General features: G+C 36.5%; 2 protein-coding genes across 9 annotated transcripts in view; one reads left to right on the forward strand and one right to left on the reverse strand.

The window, feature by feature from the left end:
• CYP51A1 (cytochrome P450 family 51 subfamily A member 1) overlaps positions 1–2,224 on the forward strand; it is a 49,565-nt gene extending 47,341 nt beyond the window's left edge. Inside the window, exon 10 of the mRNA XM_019031108.4 lies at positions 1,828–2,224. Within this exon, the coding sequence (XP_018886653.2) occupies positions 1,828–1,853 (26 nt within the window). The 3' untranslated portion in view covers positions 1,854–2,224. The remainder of the gene's footprint in view (positions 1–1,827) is intronic.
• The window catches only part of AKAP9 (A-kinase anchoring protein 9), a 167,237-nt gene that overhangs the window by 23,204 nt on the left and 123,917 nt on the right, over positions 1–20,116 (reverse strand). For 7 of the 8 annotated variants that reach the window (XM_019031099.4, XM_019031098.4, XM_055346593.2 and 4 more), the window contains 11 exons: positions 17,478–17,654; positions 16,716–16,820; positions 10,408–10,560; positions 9,545–9,724; positions 7,271–8,344; positions 4,761–4,901; positions 3,768–4,253; positions 2,725–2,788; positions 2,490–2,611; positions 1,744–1,935; positions 1,014–1,202 (listed from right to left, as the gene is read on the reverse strand). In XM_019031099.4, the coding sequence (XP_018886644.1) occupies positions 1,014–1,202; positions 1,744–1,935; positions 2,490–2,611; positions 2,725–2,788; positions 3,768–4,253; positions 4,761–4,901; positions 7,271–8,344; positions 9,545–9,724; positions 10,408–10,560; positions 16,716–16,820; positions 17,478–17,654 (2,883 nt within the window). The remainder of the gene's footprint in view (positions 1–1,013; positions 1,203–1,743; positions 1,936–2,489; positions 2,612–2,724; positions 2,789–3,767; positions 4,254–4,760; positions 4,902–7,270; positions 8,345–9,544; positions 9,725–10,407; positions 10,561–16,715; positions 16,821–17,477; positions 17,655–20,116) is intronic. The other variant, XM_019031100.4, reaches the window with a different exon arrangement.

The raw sequence follows: 20,116 nt of genomic DNA on the forward strand, positions 1-20,116 counted from the left end.
CTCATGAAATTATTCATAATATTCTATTATTTTTATATCTCAGGTATATCTTTAGTTCATTCCTAACTTTAAAAATGTGTGCTTTATCATTTTGCTTAACCAATTCTCCAGAACATTTCAAATGTCCAACTTTTACATTTTATCCTATTGTACCAGTGTGTCTATTGACGTCGTCTTCTTCGTTAAAGGGAATCCTCATTATTCTGATTCCATATTTGCAGATTTGCCTTCTCACTAAAATGTATTTGTAACTCCCAAATCCATTGTTGTGTTGCTTTCATGGTCTTTCACAGAAATGCATACAGCAGCAAAAAATTTAAATGGTCCAATGTGGGTGTCCCCAGCTGAAGTCAAATGTCCTTTTTACAGAGTACTTAGTGACTTTTCAAATTTTTGTGCCTTTTATTTGTGATTTCACTGCTTAGAATGGCCCCCAAAAGTAGTGCTGAAGTGCTTTATGGTGTTCCTAAGTACGAGAAGGCTGTGATGTGCCTTAAGGAGAAAATACGTGTGTCAGACAAGTTTTTTTCAGGCATGAGTTATAGTGCTGTTGGTGGTGTTCAAGGTTAATCAATCAATAATATGTAGTAAATAAGGTGTCTTAAAATAGAATCACATATAGACAAGGTTATGTACTGATTGATGAAAATGTTGTGACCAAAGGCTTACAGGAACCTAACCTTGCATTTCCCTTAGGAGCAATGACTGCTCAATGTTCAGAGCAACTTTATGGAATGTAACCAGTGCAAATAATGAGAATTTACTCTCTCAAATTTGTTTGGGATTATTCTGTTGCTCTTTTTCTAATTTCCTAGGTTAGAAAATAAGCTCATTAACTTTCAGTCTTTCTTACCTTCTAACATAATACGTTAAAATAGTTACAATAATTTTTAAAAAATATTCATAGTGGCTCCTATTAAAATCTTAACCTTCATACTTAAATTAAGACTCTAAAATCAATAGTCATTTCCTTATTTCTATTAAAGTGTTTTTAAAATGAAGTTTCATTATACCTGTTCTTGTATTCTCTGTTCCAAACAGTTTAGTAAACCAACTGCATCTGTAGTACCTAGAGCTGTCAGCTCCGTCCGAAATGCTGCTAGTAAAACACTACGCTCTTCTAAGAAAACTTGTTGAAGGGCAAGCAGTAGTTCACCTCGCCAGTCTGAGAAGCTCTCATGAGATTGAGAACTATCATAAACCTAGCAAAGTATATATAACGATAGTTAGTTTTCAAATAAGCATGTTTTAAAAACATTCTAAAAATATTAATCTACAAAGAAAAATAATTAAAAGCCTAGGAGCATGTGTACTTCTTTTATTTATTTATTTTTTTCTTTTTGAGACAGTCTCACTCTGTTGCTCAGGCTGGAGTGCAGTGGCATGATCTCAGCTCACTGCAGCCTCCACCTCCCAGGTTAAAGCGATTCTCCTGAGTAGCTGGGATTACAGGCACCCACCACCACGCCTGGCTAATTTTTGTATTTTTAGTAGAGACGGGTTTCAACATGTTGGCCAGGCTGGTCTTGAACTCCTGACTGCAGGTGATCCGCCCACCTCGGCCTCCCAAAGTGCTGGGATTACAGGCATGAGGCACTGCTTCTGGCTGAGTTTCAAGTGTGAAAAAATATATATATAGTTATTCATGCAAAAATATGTATAAAAGATAATTTAATTTATAATGTATTATTATTGTTCAAATAATACATAAAATGATTTAAATGCATAGTATTCTTTGGTTACCTCGGCTTCTCTTTGCAGTTGCATCTTTGTAATTAAATCCTTTAGAGATGAGATTGTATTGATGTAAGCTTTTCTCTCTTCTAGCCAAGATTCTGAAACCTGCTGAATAGAATGGTCCTCTCCATCACTATAGGGAGACTCAGTGAGAGAAAGCACCTGCATGCCTTCATTATGGACAGCTCTCAGTAATCCCTGGAAACCAAAACCCAAAAGCCAGAATTATGACAACTTCTTCACAGACTGAAAAATTAGACATACAAACAGAAATAAATTTTAAGCAAGATAGCTTGCAGAGAGAAAACTCCAGCCCAACATTACTGAATGCCTTCTTCCTGTGGAGGGGTAAGCCAACCCCAGCAGATGGCCTATGACTTTCCATTGCTCTCATCTCTAAGTTCCTTCTGTTTGGCTAATGTACCCTTCCTAGGTTTACTGATAAGCTACTGATTTGACCAAAATAAATACATGGGCTCTAACTTCTACTCTTTGAGACTACTTTAAAAATTCTGGCAAACGAATACATCAGGAATAAGAATTATTAAGAAAAAAAGTCTTCATACATATTATCATTAATCTCTTACTTTATTATCTGTGAAATGTGGAAATAAAATAGATCTCGCAGATTCCTTCTAGCTAAGCAATTCTCTCTTCAGAAATGATCCCACCATATAACTTCTAATGAACTGCTATTTTCAACATAGAAACAACACTGGCTGAGTTAATAAAAGGTATCTATCTTTTAGTACCTTTATTTTCTTTGGAAAGGAATCTGTTGCACTTTCACTTTCTTCTCCTCGGCCTTCTGATGCTATGTCAAATCCCTGACTGTGTGTAAGATAAATTCCCTGACCCCAGTCTGATCCAGAATCTAAAATAAAGAAAATCATTTGCTGTTAAAAAAAAAAATCAAACCCCAGTCCCCAAAAAACTATTATTTCTTAAACAACTACTACAAACATTACAAATATTTATATAACTTACCACTGGAGCATATTTCTCTAGTCTGGTAAGCATCAGAATGTGCTAACTCAGGAACTGAGGATCCCTAATTAGAGAAAACAAAAAGTACATATATTTTTTGCTTTAATAAAAATAGAATACAATGAATTATTTTGCTGGTTTCCCATGCTGTAATCAATCAAATCTGTCACACCTTTCATAATAAATGAAATTATTCATGGTTTTTTTTTAACAAGTCTGTTTCTTCATGAATATTACCATAAGAAGAGATACTCATGAATTAAGGAAAGATAACATGTTCCAAATCCATACAGGAACATCATATATTATTTAACTCTATACAATGGAAAGATTTAAAGAAATTTAAAACTAAAAACTCTTTAAATTTAAAAAAGTTCAAAACTATTAAAATTGCGATCGTAAGGAAGAGACTGCCCCCGTTTTTTTATTTTCTCTTAAAAGCACACAGTGTTGGAACCAACCCAAATGCCCATCAATGATAAACTGGATAAAGAAAATGTGGCACATATACACCATGGAATACTACGCAGCCATAAAAAAGGATGCGTTCATGTCATTTGCAGGGACATAGATGAAGCTGGAAACCATCATTCTCAGTGGACTAACACAAGAACAGAAAACCAAACACTGCATGTTCTCACTCATAAGTGGGAGTTAAACAATGAGAACACATGGACACAGGGAGGGGAACATCACACACTGGGGCCTGTCGGGGGTGGGGGACAAGGGGAGGGATAGCGTTAGGAGAAATACCTAATGTAGATGACGGGTTGATGGGTGCAGCAAACCACCATGTCACGTGTATACCTATGTAACAAACCTGCACGTCCTGCACATGTATCCCAGAACTTAAAGTATAACAAAAGAAAAAAAAGGAATATTGTACTAGGAGTTTAAAACTTGCCTTGATAATACACCTACTTAGAAAGATCAAGTGCCTTAATGAGTTGCATTTTGGTTTGTCATCTACAAAATGAATTAAACTGATTTTTTTTTTAAAAACCACACAATGTTGAAAAACACATATTATAAAAACCAAATACCTCTTTACTTCTCAGACACTGTATCACTGCCTTCAAGGTACCACATTCCTCTTTCAGTAACTGAACAGCAACATAGTGTTCCCTCTTTAAGGTTTCAGTTTCTGAAATATGTCTGGATTCCATGTCCAAAATTTCAGCAGCATGTAGTTCTTGCATCTTCTCAATTTTTTCAGTAAACTGACTGATTATTTCAGTAACTTCTTCTGAGGAACATTCACTCTGTAAATTAATTTGTATTCCTGCATTTTTAACAAGAATTTGTGGAGTCTGATTGCTGCTACTGATCTTCAGAGTCCCATCTGTCTGGGATGCAATGCTCTTACTCAGTTTTATACGAAGTGGCTCAAACATGCAGGCCTTTTTGCTTTCGTGTACCTCAGTCTCATCTTCTTTTTCTAAAATGGACAATTTCTCTCTTGCCTCTGCGAGGTGATCCCTAACTTGGCTTAAGTCTTTCTGAAGAGATGTCATATTTGTTTCTTTTACCTAAAACGTAATGAATAGAACAGTAGGGCATTCAGTTAAAATCTTCCCATATTAAATGTAGAATTTAAAGGGTGTGGGAGGAATGTAATTCATGATTATACGTTCATTTTCCTCAGAGTAGTAGGAAAAACATTTCAGAAATGCTCACAGTTTACATATATATATTTGTATGTACGTATGGTCATAGATTACTATAGAAATGAAATAATTTTATTAGCTTCTATTTTTGGTTCTCATGGGATATACAGTTCTCTTTAACAACTTTCTACTCCTTCATTAACAGAATGGAAATAAAAAGTATCCTCCTAAGAAAGATTTCCAGGAAAACCAAGCAAGAAGATGTTGGTAAAGAAATTTATAACAATGAAAGTTTTCATCAAATCCACAAAATACTTTTTATCTAGCTTTTAAGTTATGGAGCTCATTTGTTACAAAAGAGTATATACTTTGAAACGCAATTAAGATAGGTAGAAATGAGTGAATTAGGAGCTATGTTACTTATCTTACCAAAAGCTCTTCTTGAAGTTTTTCAGCCTTTTCTTTATAACTGGCAAGTTCTGCTTTGGTAGCCACTGATTCAGCTCTAAGAGCCTCGAGTTCATTAAAAAATCCACTTTCTTCATTGCTATGAAATAGCTCAGTAGTTGTCTGAATGACAGCGGAAACACAAGAAACACATAATTTTTAAAAAATATAGCTAAATTCAAGGCTCTTATACATTCTAATAAAACCATCCAAGGAATGACTGCCTACAGATATAAGGAGTTGGAACAAATCAATGCTCTTTCCAAAAACAGAGAAGCTTTTTCAGAACCATCATCTTATATTCTTGAGACAATGATTTTCTTCTTGAGAAAAGAATGATTTTCTGGGAATAAAAGATAAGTAATGTTATTCATATACATCCTAAAATGGAAAGTTACATTACTATTTTAGGCCAGGCACGGTGGCTCACGCCTGTAATCCCAGCACTTTGAGAGGCTGAGACAGGTAGATCATTTGAGGCCAGGAGTTTGAGGCCAGTCTGGGCAACATGGCGAAACCCTGTCTCCACAAAAAATACAAAAATTAGCCAGGTGTTGTGGTGCACACCTGTAGTCCCAGCTGCTCAGGAGGGAGAGGTTGCAATGAGCCAAGACTGCGCCACTACACTTCAGCCTGGGCAACAAAGCAAGACTCTGTGTCCAGGAAAAAAAGAAAGTTATATTACTATTTTAATTATTTATAACTTAAGTAACTTAGTTCCAATGAAGGAGGAAAAAGCCAGGGAATTATTATTCTTCGCAAAATATATAATTATAGAATTGTGATTTATCAGTTAATCTTCTGGTGTTTGGAGAAGACTGAAGTTCAGCTACTCAAAGATATAAATTTATAAGGTGAGAATTTGGAGGAAAAAAAAGCTCTTGTCCTATCTGTCATATGCTAAGAAATAACTGCGATTTCAGATCTTCTCAAGTAAACTTACAGAGGTCAACTACGCATTTTTACTTAAAACAGATGAAATCTATTATCAGGTATAAAATTTGTAAAAGCTGGCCAGGCGCAGTGGCTAACACCTGTAATCCTAGCGCTTTGGAGGCCAAGGCAGGCGGATCACTTGAGGTCAGGAGTTTGAGACCAGCTTGGCTAACACGGAGAAACCTCGTCTCTACTAAAAAAAAATATATATATATATATATATATAAATTAGCCGGGTGTGGTGGTGTGTGTCTGTAATCCCAGCTGCCTGGGAGGCCGAGGCAGGAGAACTGCTGGAACTGCTGGAAACCCAGGAGGTGGAGGCTGCAGTGAGCTGAGATCACACCACTGAACTCCAGCCTGGGCGACAGAGCGAGACTCTGTCTCAAGAAAAAAAAAAAAATTGTAAAATATGTCACCCACACATTAATTAATTCAGTAGATGCTATTAAATAATAGATTTCTTTCTGTAAAGTCTGCATTCTTTGTCAATCCTAACATATTTTCATACTTATTATTACTTAAAAGGAATGATAACATAACATGCATATTAGAAGGAAATTAAGAAAAAAATCCCCATAAATCCTAGAGAACATTTGCTAAAATTAATGTTTCTTAGTTTCTTCTGACTGCTCCATTTAATGATGTTAATGAAATAAATATCATATTTAAAGACCATAAAATACAGTCCGTATCCATTATTTTAGTGATAATAATATGACTACACAGTGTTAAGTTAAATTTGGCCTGAGGCTGTCTCTGTATCTTGAGTTCCTATGTAAGGAACTACAATCTAACTTAGGAGTACGTAAGCAAACTGAAAACGTATCTTAGGAGTATAATAAACAGCGAACTCTTAGCTAATGACAAGCAGTCAACTGAGCAGACTGGGTCCAAATAAGGCAAACACCTAACTGTAACTAATCAAGCTATTTCTGTATTTTATTTGGTAGTTCTGTCTATAAATATTCACTGGCCACTGTTGCACAAAAGAGATTTGTGAAACTCCTCTGGTTCTGAATGCTACCCAATACATGAATCCTTTTTTGTTCAAATAAACTCTCGTAAATTTAGTTTGTCTAGTTTTTCTTCTTCTTTTTTTTTTTTTTGAGATGGAGTCTCGCTCTGTCACCCAGGTTGGAGTGTGCAGTGGCGCGATCTTGGCTCACTGCAAGCTCTGCCTCCCGGGTTCACAGCATTCTCCTGCCTCAGCCTCCCGAGTAGCTGGGACTACAGGCACCCACCACCATGCCTGGATAATTTTTTGTATTTTTAGTAGAGACGGGGTTTCACCGTGTTAGCCAGGATGGTCTCGATCTCCTGACCTCAAGATCCACCCGCCTCGGCCTCCCAAAGTGCTGGGATTACAGGCGTGAGCCACCACGCCTGTCCTAGTTTTTCTTTTAACAAGAGTTTATTTTTTGTAAGTGGTATATTTTTATAAAAACCTTCTTGTATAAATTGTTAGATGTAAACAGAACACCATATTTAGTAAATTAGCAATCAGCTTAGTTTCTTGGGGTATTTAAATGAAACTAAAAAAATACAAAACTAACCTTGAGAACTTCAACATCTTGAGGGCTTCTTTTCTTTTCTTTCTCTCTCTGTTTTTTCTCATTGCCCTCCAATAGCTTCTGTAGTTCTAGCAGCTTCTTTTCTTTTTCTAAAACATTTTTTTCTGCAATTTCTACTTGTTCTTTTTCTAAAATCAAACTACTATGCATTTCAACAACCTGGCTTTCTAATTCTGATATTCTCAAGGTTAATGCTGATATATCTGACCCCAACTCATCTTCTCTTAGTTGATTTAAATTCTGAATATTTGTTCTTTCAGGTTCTGATGAAATTGTTTGATTATCTTGACAGAACTTTGCATATTCCTGAACTGCCTCAAGTTGGATTTGACTGACAAGAGCAGCAGCCACTTTTTCTTCAACTATTTTCTGTAGGTTTACAATCTTCTTTTGAAGCATTTCTGTTTCAAACTGGCCTTGTTCTTGCATGTCTTTTATTTGTTTATAACACTGGGTAAGTTCTAAGTCCTTTGCACTAACAGTGCTCTCAAGTTGTAGCAACCTTGTTTCCAAATTAATTATGGAACCTTTGCCATTTTCTTCAAAAGATTTGAAGTATGTCTGATTTTCTAGGGATTTAAGAGCATCCTCTGTAAGGACTACTTCTAGTTCAGGTTTGTCTTTGCTCAGATCATCTATAGCCACGTTAACACTATTCTCTGGTATACTTTGAATCTTTTCCATACTTTCACGTTCTCTCTTTAAGCTGAATAATTCCTGTGTTAGCTGATTCATTTTAAAATTGGTTTCTTTAAGTATATTTTTCGTGAAGGTCATTTCTTCATTAGTGGTTTCTACTTGCTGTTCCAAGGCCAGCTTTTCAGCTATAACCACATCCAATTGATGTTTTAAACTGTCTGCTTCTTCTGAGAGGGAATGAGCATTCATTGATGTCTTCTGTCCAATATTTACCAATTCCTGTTGAAGTTTTTCAATCACTTCATTGAGCTGCTCTATTTCTTCTTCTCTATTTCTCTTCACACATTCTTGATCACTCATCAAACATTCTATTTGGGTTTCAAGATCCCTTATCAGTTCATTTTTTTCTTCAATAACCTAATAATTAATGAAAAAGGTAACATACATAATATATATGTATTTACATTTTGAAAATTTTACTTTATTTTAGGGCAGTACCTCAAAGAGATGATCACACACAAAAATAATACACTACTTCTCAGACATACTACTTAATTTCATTATAGACCAATATCTCCCCCATCATATCAAACAAGGCTCAGAAAGTTCTGTTAAGTATAAAGTAATATAAGCTTTTAGTTGCTGCTTCCCTATTAGGAAAATAGTCAATATCAATACTTCTTAATGGAAAAGGATGAAGTACGGAAATAAAGTCTACAACCGATGGCACCAAAGGTGCTTACCTTACTTAACTCATATTAAATATTATAATTTATAATAGATTTGGTTAGAATAACATGATAAAATCTAAGTCACAGAGCCTTTCTGAAAAACATCAGAATCCTATGACAATATTAGGAGGGGAGAAAAATACATATAAATTATTAAGCCAATGTGTCTTTGCTTTTTTTTTTTTTTTCTTTTTGAGACAGGGTCTCACTCTGTCACCCAAGCTGGAGTGCAGTGGCATGATAAGGCTCACTGCAGCTGGGACTACAGGTGGTATGCCACCATGTCCAGTTAATTTTTATATTTTTTGTAGAGACAAAGTTTCACCATGTTGCCCAGGCTGGTCTTGAACTACTGGGCCCAAGCAATCCGCCCACCTAGGCTTCCTAAAGTATAAGGATTACAGGTGTGAGCCTCTGTGCCTGGCCACCAATGTGTCTTAATAAATTAAAATTAATAAATTAAAAGAGAATTGGGCCAGGCCTGGTGGCTCATGCCTGTAATACCACCACTTTGGGAGGCTGAGGTGGGTGGATCACCTGACCTCAGGAGATAGAGACCAGCCTGGTCAACATGGTGAAACCCCATCTCTATTAAAAATACAAAAAATTAGCCGGGTGTGATGGTGGGTGCCTGTAATCCCAGCTACTCAGGAGGCTGAGGCAGGAGAATCACTCGAACCTAGGAGGCGGAGGTTGCAGTGAGCCGAGGTTGCACCACTGGACTCCAGCCTGGGCGACAGAGCGAGATTCTATCTCAAAAAAAAATAAATAAAATAAAATAGAATTGGTTTGTGTTTTAAATTCAAAGGGGAGCAACATTATAACCATTTTGCCCTTTAAAACTCTGGTTCATATTAATTTCATAATCAATTTTAAATGAGTATACCTTGTTATCTGTTGTAATTTTAAGTTGCTGCTGGAGTTTCATAACTTGTTCATTTAATTGGTCAATTTCTACCTCTTTTTCCTGTATTATTTGAGCAAATTTCCCAAATAGCACATGTTGGTCTTGAGTAGACATGGCATCAGATTCCTTTATGGCAAGTCTCAGTTTCTCCATGTCATCCTAGGAACAAAAATAATTATCACAGTTGGATATATCATTACCTATCATTTTCAGAACATAATTACAAAAGAAATCAGAGCCTATAACGTACAAATGAATAAAATCAGAGACACCATATGGTTACTGTAAATCAATAATTCTAAAATATTTTGAAAAATGATCCCCAAATTTTCATTTATGATGAATTCAAATGTTCAGGTTGGGCTGAAAATAAGCTGTATGCAAATGTGTCTGCCTGTTAATGTCCCTCTGTTGAGTATTATTTAACAGCTGGATTTATCGAATGCTTAATAAAGCAATATAGGGGCCAGGTGTGGTGGCTCACGCCTGTAATCCCAGCACTTTGGGAGGCCAAGGCAGGCAGATCACGAGGTCAGGAGATCGAGAGCATCCTGGCTAACACGGTGAAACCCCATCTCTACTAAAAATACAAAAATTAGCCAGGCATGGTGGCACGTGCCTGTAGTCCCAGCTACTCGGGAGGCTGAGGCAGAATTGCATGAACCAGAGAGGCGGAGCTTGCAATGAGCCGAGATCACACCATTGCACTCCAGCCTGGGCAACAGAGTGAGACTAAGTCTCAAAAAAAAAAAAAAAAAAAGAAATAATAATAATAATAATAAAGCAATATAGGACTGAAACTATGACTTATTAACAGATAAAAGTTTTTCTCAACTAATTACCTTAAATAATTTGTTTTCCTGTTCAAGTTCTTGTAGGCGGGTGGTAGATTCCTTTTTCTGTATTTCTAATTGCATATGTAATTGTTGAACTTCTTCATTCTTATTTTCCAGTTCTTCTCTAAACTGTTCTAATTGCTCTTCTAAGTTTGTAATCTTTAATAACAAAATTATCAAAAGAGAAAAAATGTTTATACAAACGTTTATCAAGATAAAATGAAGAGTGCTATAATAGCTTTACAAAGTATGCATGCTTAAAACATGAGTCATAAGAATAAAGGAATGTGGTTTTTCTAAGCCAGGTATAATCTGTGTTACCTGTGTGGTTCCTAGACATGCTCAAACTGGCCATCCTTAAACTATCCTACACAAAGCAGAGAGGAAACCTCCTGAGGAAGGATAAAAGGAGCCATTTCCTACCTTAGTCTCTTCTCCTGAAGCAGAAAAGAGTCATAGGAGGAAGGGAAAGAGTCCACATATTAAATCTTAGTTTATGTTACATTAAGTTGCTATCAAAAGGCCTAGAAAAGTTGTAGAACTGTTTGTTTTGTTAGCCACCATATAAGACTAACTCAATTTAGTCCAAAAATATCTAATTAACTTACTAAAAGGCCTGGCTGCCATGTGGCTTGTTAAGCAGAAGGAAGCCAAGATAGAAACTAAGACCAAGAGATCCTTAGGTTTGAATTACAAAAACCTTAGAGTAAGTGAATTATACAATTCAGGAGAAAATTAGAGAGCTCCTATAGGTAGGACAACAGAAATTTATTTAATCATTTTGAGGATGGACTATGAATAATGGTAAAGCAACTGCTTTTTGATGGTTAGAGACTGAAATGAATGATGGATATTAAGAATTATTTTTATATTTGAAAATTGGTTTTGACTGAGGACAGTAACATTCATTTAGCTCACTGGTTTGTTGCTACTTAATACAAAGTGAATGAATGATTTCCAAATGTGTATTTACCTGATGATCAAAACTGCTGATCAAAAAGCAAACTAAGATGCAGGAGCATCTCTGTTACCTAAGGCAACAGAGCCTATCCTCAGCAACACTTAGTGACAAGTGGCTCAGAAAGCAGCTTATGAATCATTTACTGCCTTAGAAACTGAAAGAGGGAATCGCTGATTACACACTAACACATCACATACTGAGAACCATATCTGAACACTGGCAAATCCTTAAAAACCAGTTAGCTTAGTATTTCCTAAACAGTATCAATACTAGTAGTAACAGCCATCACTTGTAACAGTTTACCACTAAGCACTGCACAAAGTGCTTTATATGTATTATTTCTTAAAACCCTGTTACAACTTTATAAGATCTGTTCTGAGTATCCCCATTTTAGAGATGAGGATGGACTTCACAGAGAGGAGTAATTTGCTTTCAGGCCACATGGCGAGTATGTGGAGAAGCCAGCTTTTGAACCTGAGGAGTTTATCTCTGAATCTTCCACTCTAAACTATCACTTATCCTGCTTCTAATAACTAATGTCTAAGACTTACACTTAAAATTTTTTCTGTAACACTGGTTATTAAACTCAGTAGACACTGAAATACATTTAATGACTGAACATAAATAATTACCAGGTTGCTGAAAACTGTAATGATTATATCTTCTTCAAAGTGATCTAACATAGTATTTACAACTATCCCTACATTTCTGTAACTACTTTGATGACAAGGTATTATTTTAAAATCAACACATAAATAGTTATTTAAGTTCAAATTGCTGCCCTATCTCATACGAAATTTCCTTTTTTTATACAACAGTTTATGACCAATTTCTTAACTTTGTGACATGAAGCCTTGCTATTCAGTGTGGTCTTGAGAGCAGTAGAGTTGGCATCATGTGGGAGCATGCTGGGTGTGCAAAATGCCATGTCACACCCCAGACTTGTGTTTTATTTTTTTTTAATTTTTGACTCATTTTATTGTTTTACAGTAATCAGATAGGAAATGAACTCTATTATATATTCCTTTTTAATCTTTTTAAAAAAATTATACTTTTAACTTCTGGGATACATGCGCAGAATGCATAGGTTTATTACACAGGTACACACGTGCCATCGTGGTTTGCTGCACCCATCAATCCGTCATCTACATTAGGTGTTTCTCCCAATGCTATCCCTCCCGTAGCCCCTCACCCCCCAAAAGGCCCCGGTTTGTGATGTTTCCCTCCCTGTGTCCATGTGTTCTCATTGTTCAGCTTCCACTTATGAGTGAGAACATGTGGTTGGTGTTTGGTTTTCTATCCTTGTGATAGTTTGCTGAGAATGATGGTTTCCAGCTTCATCCGTGTCCCTGCAAAGGACATGAACTCATCCTTTTTTGTGGCTGCATAGTATTCCATGGTGTATATGTGCCACATTTTCTTTATCCAGTTTATCATTAATGGACATTTGGGTTGGTTCCAAGTCTTTGCTATTGTGAATAGTGCTGCAATAAACCTATGTGTGCATGTATCTTTATAGTAGAATGATTTATAATCCTTTGGGTATATACCCAGTAATGGGATTGCTGGGTCAAAAGGTATTTCTGGTTCTAGATCCTTGAGGAATCGCCACACTGTCTTCCATAATGGTTGAACTAATTTACACTCCCACCAACAGTGTAAAGGCGTTCCTATTTCTCCACATCCTCTCCAGCATCTGTTGTTTCCTCTTTAATGATTACCTTTCTAACTGGCATGAGATGGTATCTCATTGTGGTTTTGGTTTGCACTTCTCTGATGACCAGTGATGATGAGCTTTTCTTCATATGTTTGTTGGCCACATAAATGTCTTCTTTTGAGAAGTGTCTGTTCGTATCCTTTGCCCACTTTTTGATGGGGTTGTTTTTTCTTGTAAATTTGTTTAAGTTCTTTGTAGATTCTGGATATTAGCCCTTTGTCAGATGGATAGATTGCAAAAATTTTCTCCCATTCTGTAGGTTGCCTGCTCATTCTGATGACAGTTTCTTTTGCTGTGCAGAAGCTCTTTCATTTAATTAGATGCCATTTGTCAATTCTGGCTTTTGTTGCCATTGCTTTTGGTTTTTTAGTCATGAAGTCTTTGCCCATGCCTATGTCCTGAATGGTATTGCCTAGGTTTTCTTCTAGGGTTTTTATGGTTTTAGGTCTTAGTCTTTAATCCATCTTGAGTTAATTTTTGTGTAAGACTTGTGTTTTAACAAGATCCCTGGGTGATTTGCATGTGCATTAAAGTTTGAAATGCACTGATCTAAAGCACTAACTTTCCTATTCTAAGTAGCTGAAGTTCAGGCATCGTATCAGACACTTCAGTTCCCCCAAATGACACTATGGGACATTCTTTCCTCTTATTCAGTCAGGCTCTAGTTTAGTACTAGGCTCTCTTCTTATTGAGCCTGTAACCACCTACAACCAGAATAACATTATTAAGATTTAAAAACAAAAGCTGGTAAATATTTATTTTAATCTTGTTTAATTTATCTAATAATTGAAATTAATGTTTGGATTAATTTGCATCTATTTTTGTTTTCTTTTTTTTTTGAGACGGAGTCTCACTCTGTTGCCCACGCTGGAGTGCAGTGGCGTGATCTTGGCTCACTGCAAGCTCTGCCTCCCGGGTTCACAGCATTCTCCTGCCTCAGCCTCCCGAGCAGCTGGGACTACAGGCACCCGCCACCACACCCGGCTAATTTTTTTTTTTTTTGTATTTTTAGTAGAGATGGGGTTTCACCATGTTAGCCAGGATGGTCTCGATCTCCTGACCTAGTAATCCACCCACCTCGGCCTCCCAAAGTGTTGGGATTACAGGCGTGAGCCACCATGCCCGGCCTGTTTTCTTTTTTAAAAAGTGTTTTTATCTCTTTCAAATGTACATATGTCTCTTTAATTACACAGTAGATTCCTTGACGTCCACCGCTAGTTTTACATTTGGGTACTGGTGCTACAGGTGCATTAAGAGCTCACTAAATGTTGAATGGCAGTCTTTAACACTTCTCACCAACAAGACAAAATGGGCCCCAATGCTTTGGCAGTATAGTATCACAAGGGCTTCAGACTCACAGAAATCTGAGAGGAACTCCTTTTCAACCACTTAAGGTGTGACCGTGATCAAGTTATTTAACTTCCCTTAAGGCTCAGTTTACACATCTGTAAAATGGGGATAACAGAGTCTGTCCTCGGGAAGAAAGTGTTAATGGTAAAAGGGCATTTAAATACTTAGTACTGTCTAATTAGATAGGCCTCAACAAAACTATTATTATTTATTATTGCTAACTCTAAGCTAGATCTCATTAGCTCTACAGAGAGCTAAAACCTATCGAATGTATCTTTTTCTAAAATCCTTCTATTCCTTTCCCCATTTTCTACCTCCTCCTATAATTCTAAAACTCCTTTCTTTTAGAGTTCTCTTTTTATTCATCCTGCATTTCTAAATTTCTAATAAGCTTAAAAAATGTTTTATACAAATTTAGGCGCTGAGAGAAAAGTATCTCAAATACCATGATACATAGGGACATCTTATACTTATACTCCATCAGATATCTGAAAGCATTTGCCTAGTTTCTGGGGAAAAAATGCTTAAGAAGTTATTTTCAATAAAATACATTTTAATTCTATGTTCCTGCCTCTCAGTCTCCAGTTATGGTAGGTGAATGGGTTTTGATAAAGTACTTGTTACTGTTATTAGGGTCAGCTGTCAGTTTAACCTCTTACTCATTTACCGTTTCTCTCCTTATCTATAAAAAACATCAGTCAGTTGACAGATGCCCTCTAAAGTTTCTCATAGTTTTGAACAACTATGATTCTGAGTAAAAGGTAGACAGTTATTAGATACTTAATTCAAGATAGCAGTGCTATATTATATTCAGAAGATAATAAAAATATAAAATTAGTAAGGTTAATCAATTATCCACAGTCAACTATCATTGCTTTGGGTCCAGTTGAGAAGGTCTGTCTTTTTAGGCAACATATAATTACTTTACTCAGTTTAAGGGAAATCTTTAAATGTTAGCTCTTTGAAACACAGAAATAGTTACATATAAACAAAAATGCTCCCCACCTCCCATAAAAAAATCAAAAGTCAAAATAAATAAGAGCCTTTCAGGTAAACATTACTCAGTATTATGTGATAGTGAGAAAATAATCCTTCTCATGGAAATGATTTCAACTACAGTCACGTACATAGATGCCTTTTTTCTCCTCTAATCTACAGGTTTTCTGAACTATAGTTTTAGCTGATATCTAAATCATTCTTATATTTTTCAAAGCAGCTTAAGTTCATAACTATTTGTTAAAATATAGTAAGTCTTCTGAGAATATTAGAGACAAAAATGTAATTTTAAAAATTTTAAACATTTTAAATGATAAGATATAGCTAGACAATGTAGATAGAGTAGGATATGTTTTTAAAAAACTATTAGTAGACAAAGGCTTAAATAAGTTATAAATTAGGAAGTTGAGGTGACCATCATTCTGAAAGCAGATTTTTAGTTTTTTGGAAGAAGGGACAGAGAAACAAAGGAGAACTTTATATAATTGCTTAATTGCTTTACTATTTTTTTTTTTTTTTTGAGACGGAGTCTGGCTCTGTCACCCAGGCTGGAGTGCAGTGGCACAATCTCGGCTCACTGCAAGCTCCGCCTCCCGGGTTCACGCCATTCTCCTGCCTCAGCCTCCCGAGTAGCTGGGACTACAGGCGCCCGCCACCACGCCCGGCTAATTTTTTGTATTTTTAGTAGAGACGGGGTTTCACCATGTTAGCCAGGATGGTCTCGATCTCCTGACCTCGTGATCCGCCCGCCTCGGCCTCCCAAAGTGCTGGGATTACAGGCGTGAGCCACCGCGCCCGGCCTGCTTTACTATTAAAGCAATTTCCTATTAATCTTTTTGTTTTACGAACATATTCTGTATATTGTAAAATAGGACTATAATCTCCCAGGGCAATACAATAATAAAAAAAAAAACCACACAGCAAAGCAGCAATAATTCAATATGTATTCTACGGTTAGGAGAAAAGGGATATTGCCTTTTGTCCTAACACTACTATATCTCTCCACCCTCTACACTCCTGCTAAACTGGCCTTCTTCCTGTTCCTCCGAACTTTGTCCTGCTTCAAGGCCTTTACACTGGCTCTTCTCTCTATCTGGAGCACTCTTCTTTCCCGTCAGCTTAATTACTCATATGTTTACTGCCTTCAAGGTCAATTTTGGCATTGAGCTGAGAAACAGCCTCAAATTTGGTTTTAGATCATAAACTCCATTCAGTTCAGATAATATTTTCAAGGTAACTGATTTAAAATAATTCAAACCACGCTGTGTCATTTAAAAATAAACTCCTTACCTCTTTTTCCTTTCTGTCTATGGCATCTCGTTCAGCCTGCAATTGTACTTCTAGGGACAATTCTGGTTTAGCTTCTACAGCTCCAAAGTGTTTTCGGTCCTCTACCTTTAAATATATAAAAATTTTCTCAAAATTTGATAAATTAAATCCTGATTATCCAGTTTTTTTTTTGTTTGCTTTTTTTTTTTTTGAGAAGCAGCAATCCTGTTTCTCCAATTAGAAGTAGAAAGTCTACTTCTAATTAGTGAATAATAAAAAAGTTGGCCGGGCACGATGGCTCACACCTGTAATCCCAGCACTTTGGGAGGCTGAGGTAGGTGGATCACCTGAGGTTGGGAGTTTGAGACCAGTCTGATCAACATGGAGAAACCCCGTTTCTACTAAAAATACAAAAATCAGCTGGGTGTGGTGGCGCATGCCTGTAATCCCAGCTACTTGGGAGGCTGAGGCAGAAGAATCGCTTGAACTCGGGAGGCGGAGGTTGTGGTAAGCCGAGGTCGCACCATTGCACTCCAGCCTGGGCAGTAAGAGTGAAACTATGTCTCCAAAAAACAAAACAAAACAAAACAACAACAACAAAAAACTCTTCCCTTCTCAGGACTAAGACATGCAAGCAACATTTGGAAATAAGAACAAACAGAAATGGTTACAATGTCCACAGAGACATAAACATATTATGTAATAATACCTACAAGAAGTTGACAATTTAAGAGTATTCTTCATTAAAACACTTATTAAGTTAGCCCAAATAAAATGCCACACCTTTTGAAAAGTATCTGCACTCACAAGAAGCGCCTGCTCCAGTTCTCTTACTCTGAACTCCAGTTTCTCTATTTCTTCATTCCTTTCTTGTATATCCCTTTGAAGCTGCTCTTTAGAGAGCAAAAGCTCACTGCATTTGTCTGTTTTTTCTTTCAGATGATTTGCTAACTGTTCAACCTGAAATATAAGAGGCAAAAAATTTAATTTAAAAAAATTTCAGCAAGCTAGTTAGTATAGGTTGAGTTATCCCTCATTTTGGATATCTAGAATCCAAAATGCTCCAAAATCTGAAACGTTTTTGTTTGTCTGTTTAAGAAATGGAGTCTCATTATGTTACCCAGGCTGGAATGCAGTGGCTATTTACAGGCATGATCGTCATGCACTACAGCCTCAAACTCCTGGGCTCAAGCAATTCTCCTGCATCAGCCTCCTGAGTAGCTGGGACTACAGATGCACACCAACAAGCCCAGGTCAAAATCTGAAACTTTTTAAGCACTGACACCATGCTCAAAGGAAATGCTCATTGGAACATTTCACATTTCAAATTAGGATGCTGAATAGGTAAGTATAATGCAAATATTACAAAATTCAAAATATCTGAAATCTGAAACACTTCTCTCAAGCATTTTAAAGAATACTCAATGCATATAAAACATATCTTCATTTCAAAAATTTTTTTCTAAAAAGTATTTTTAAATGTTATGCTAATTTAACTTTGTATAAAGATAGCAACTGTTGTCTCCAACCAAGGTGACATTTTACAAGTTGAAAAAATTAAGCAACACTAGTAGACCACAAGTAATATTGCTTTCACGTAATCCTTTAAAAAATCTTTCTCTTAAGACTAAGACTTTCTCCACCTAGGAAGAGGGGAAAAAATGGATTTTTCATAAGGCTGAATTATCTAATGGCACAACCACACTAAATCCTAATGAAGATGACAAATTTGCGGTACTGATTTACTCTTGTATGAGATAAAATGACCTAAATAAATCTTTTATGGACTATATTTTGAAAACAGTCATTGGGAAAGCTTTTTCAATCTATATATTCCATCAGCCCAGGAAAGAGCTAAGGATGAAGGGGTGTGAGAGGGATCTGTGCACCTTGAAGGTTTCCCTAAATGTCTCTAGTCTTGGTTTCTCCTTTAACCAAAACAATGATGCATGCCAAGACCTATTCCCTAAGAATGATATGGAGATCCCTTCAAGTGAATGGAAGGATTAGTTGTACTGTATGGAAAGTGAGGAAGGAAAGCTTACTTTAAAAAAAGCGACATGTGATGGTAAGAAATAAAGTAATTCTACCTTTTCTTTTCAGTGAAATATTCTGAGGAAATTATCTAAAAAATGACAGTTATTTCTCAGAACATTAAAAGAATGCAAGCTTAACTATAATTTCAGGTTCAAGCAATAAAGTCACTGATATGTGCAGTCAGTTTTAAAGAGAAAAAGAAAAAAAAGGAAAAAAAAGCTGCTGAGGAGAAACTTTAATAATAATAAGTTGACTAAGATTTGGAGTAAGGTTAAGAAAAAAGGCAACAATGTAGGTACAATAAAATGGTGCAACAGTTAGAAAAAAAAATCAAACATGCACATCTTTGTTAGTTTCTTAAAGTTTCATGAGCGAAGCAGGCCAACCTTTTCAAATAAAAGAAAACTACATAATAGGAGATGACAGCCTAGGTTCTAGAGCTTAAATATTCTTTGAAGTACAACAAATGACTACTTTTTAAAAGCCAAAAATATGCTTGTCAGAAATGGGGCAATAACTAGAAACTGTGGATAACTTTTTTCTTTTTTTTTTGAGATGGAGTCTTGCTCTGTCCCCAAGGCTGGAGTGCAGTGGTGTGATCTCGGCTCATTGCAAGCTCTGCCTCCTGAGTTCATGCCATTCTCCTGTCTCAGCCTCCCGAGTAGCTGGGACTACAGGTGCCCGCCACCACGCCTGGCTAATTTTTTTTTTTTTGTATTTTTAGTAGAGATGAGGTTTCACTGTGTTAGCCAGGATGGTCTCGATCTCCTGACCTCGTGATCTGCCCACCTCGGCCTCCCAAAGTGCTGGGATTACAGGCTTGAGCCACCACGCCCAGCCCTGGAGACTGATAACTTTTGTACTACTGTAGTATACAACATTTTATTATAAGGAGTTTATTGGCACTCTGTACTTCTTCGGCTTTCTTTTAAGAGAAATGAAATCCACTGAACTGTTTAGAAATTACATTCGAAATAAAAATTGTTTCAGAAATAATACTAGTTAAAATGTTCACTATGTGCCAGGTCAACACTCCTATGATGTGGGTGCTATTACAATCTCTATTTTAGAAATGAATTAACAGAGGTTTGAGAGGTTAACTGACTTAGTTATTGTCATAACCTAGTAAATGGCAGAGCCATGATACAAACTGGGATTGCCTTACCCTAAGCACAATGTCTTTATCACCATGACAAGCCATCTTTAGGTATTCATACAGTGAATCCTCTCTCATTTATGTAGCATTCATTTGGTAAATATGGAGTTTTGACTATGTTTCTATGAGGAAAATGGGCAGTTGGGGTGAAAAAGGAGAAGCAGGGAGACTGGTTAAGAGGCTACCACAGTGATCCAGGCAAACAAGTGACAAGTGGGATTTAGGAAGA

The sequence above is a fragment of the Gorilla gorilla genome, chromosome 6 (genome assembly GCF_029281585.2).
Source record: "Gorilla gorilla gorilla isolate KB3781 chromosome 6, NHGRI_mGorGor1-v2.1_pri, whole genome shotgun sequence".
NCBI lineage: Eukaryota > Metazoa > Chordata > Mammalia > Primates > Hominidae > Gorilla > Gorilla gorilla.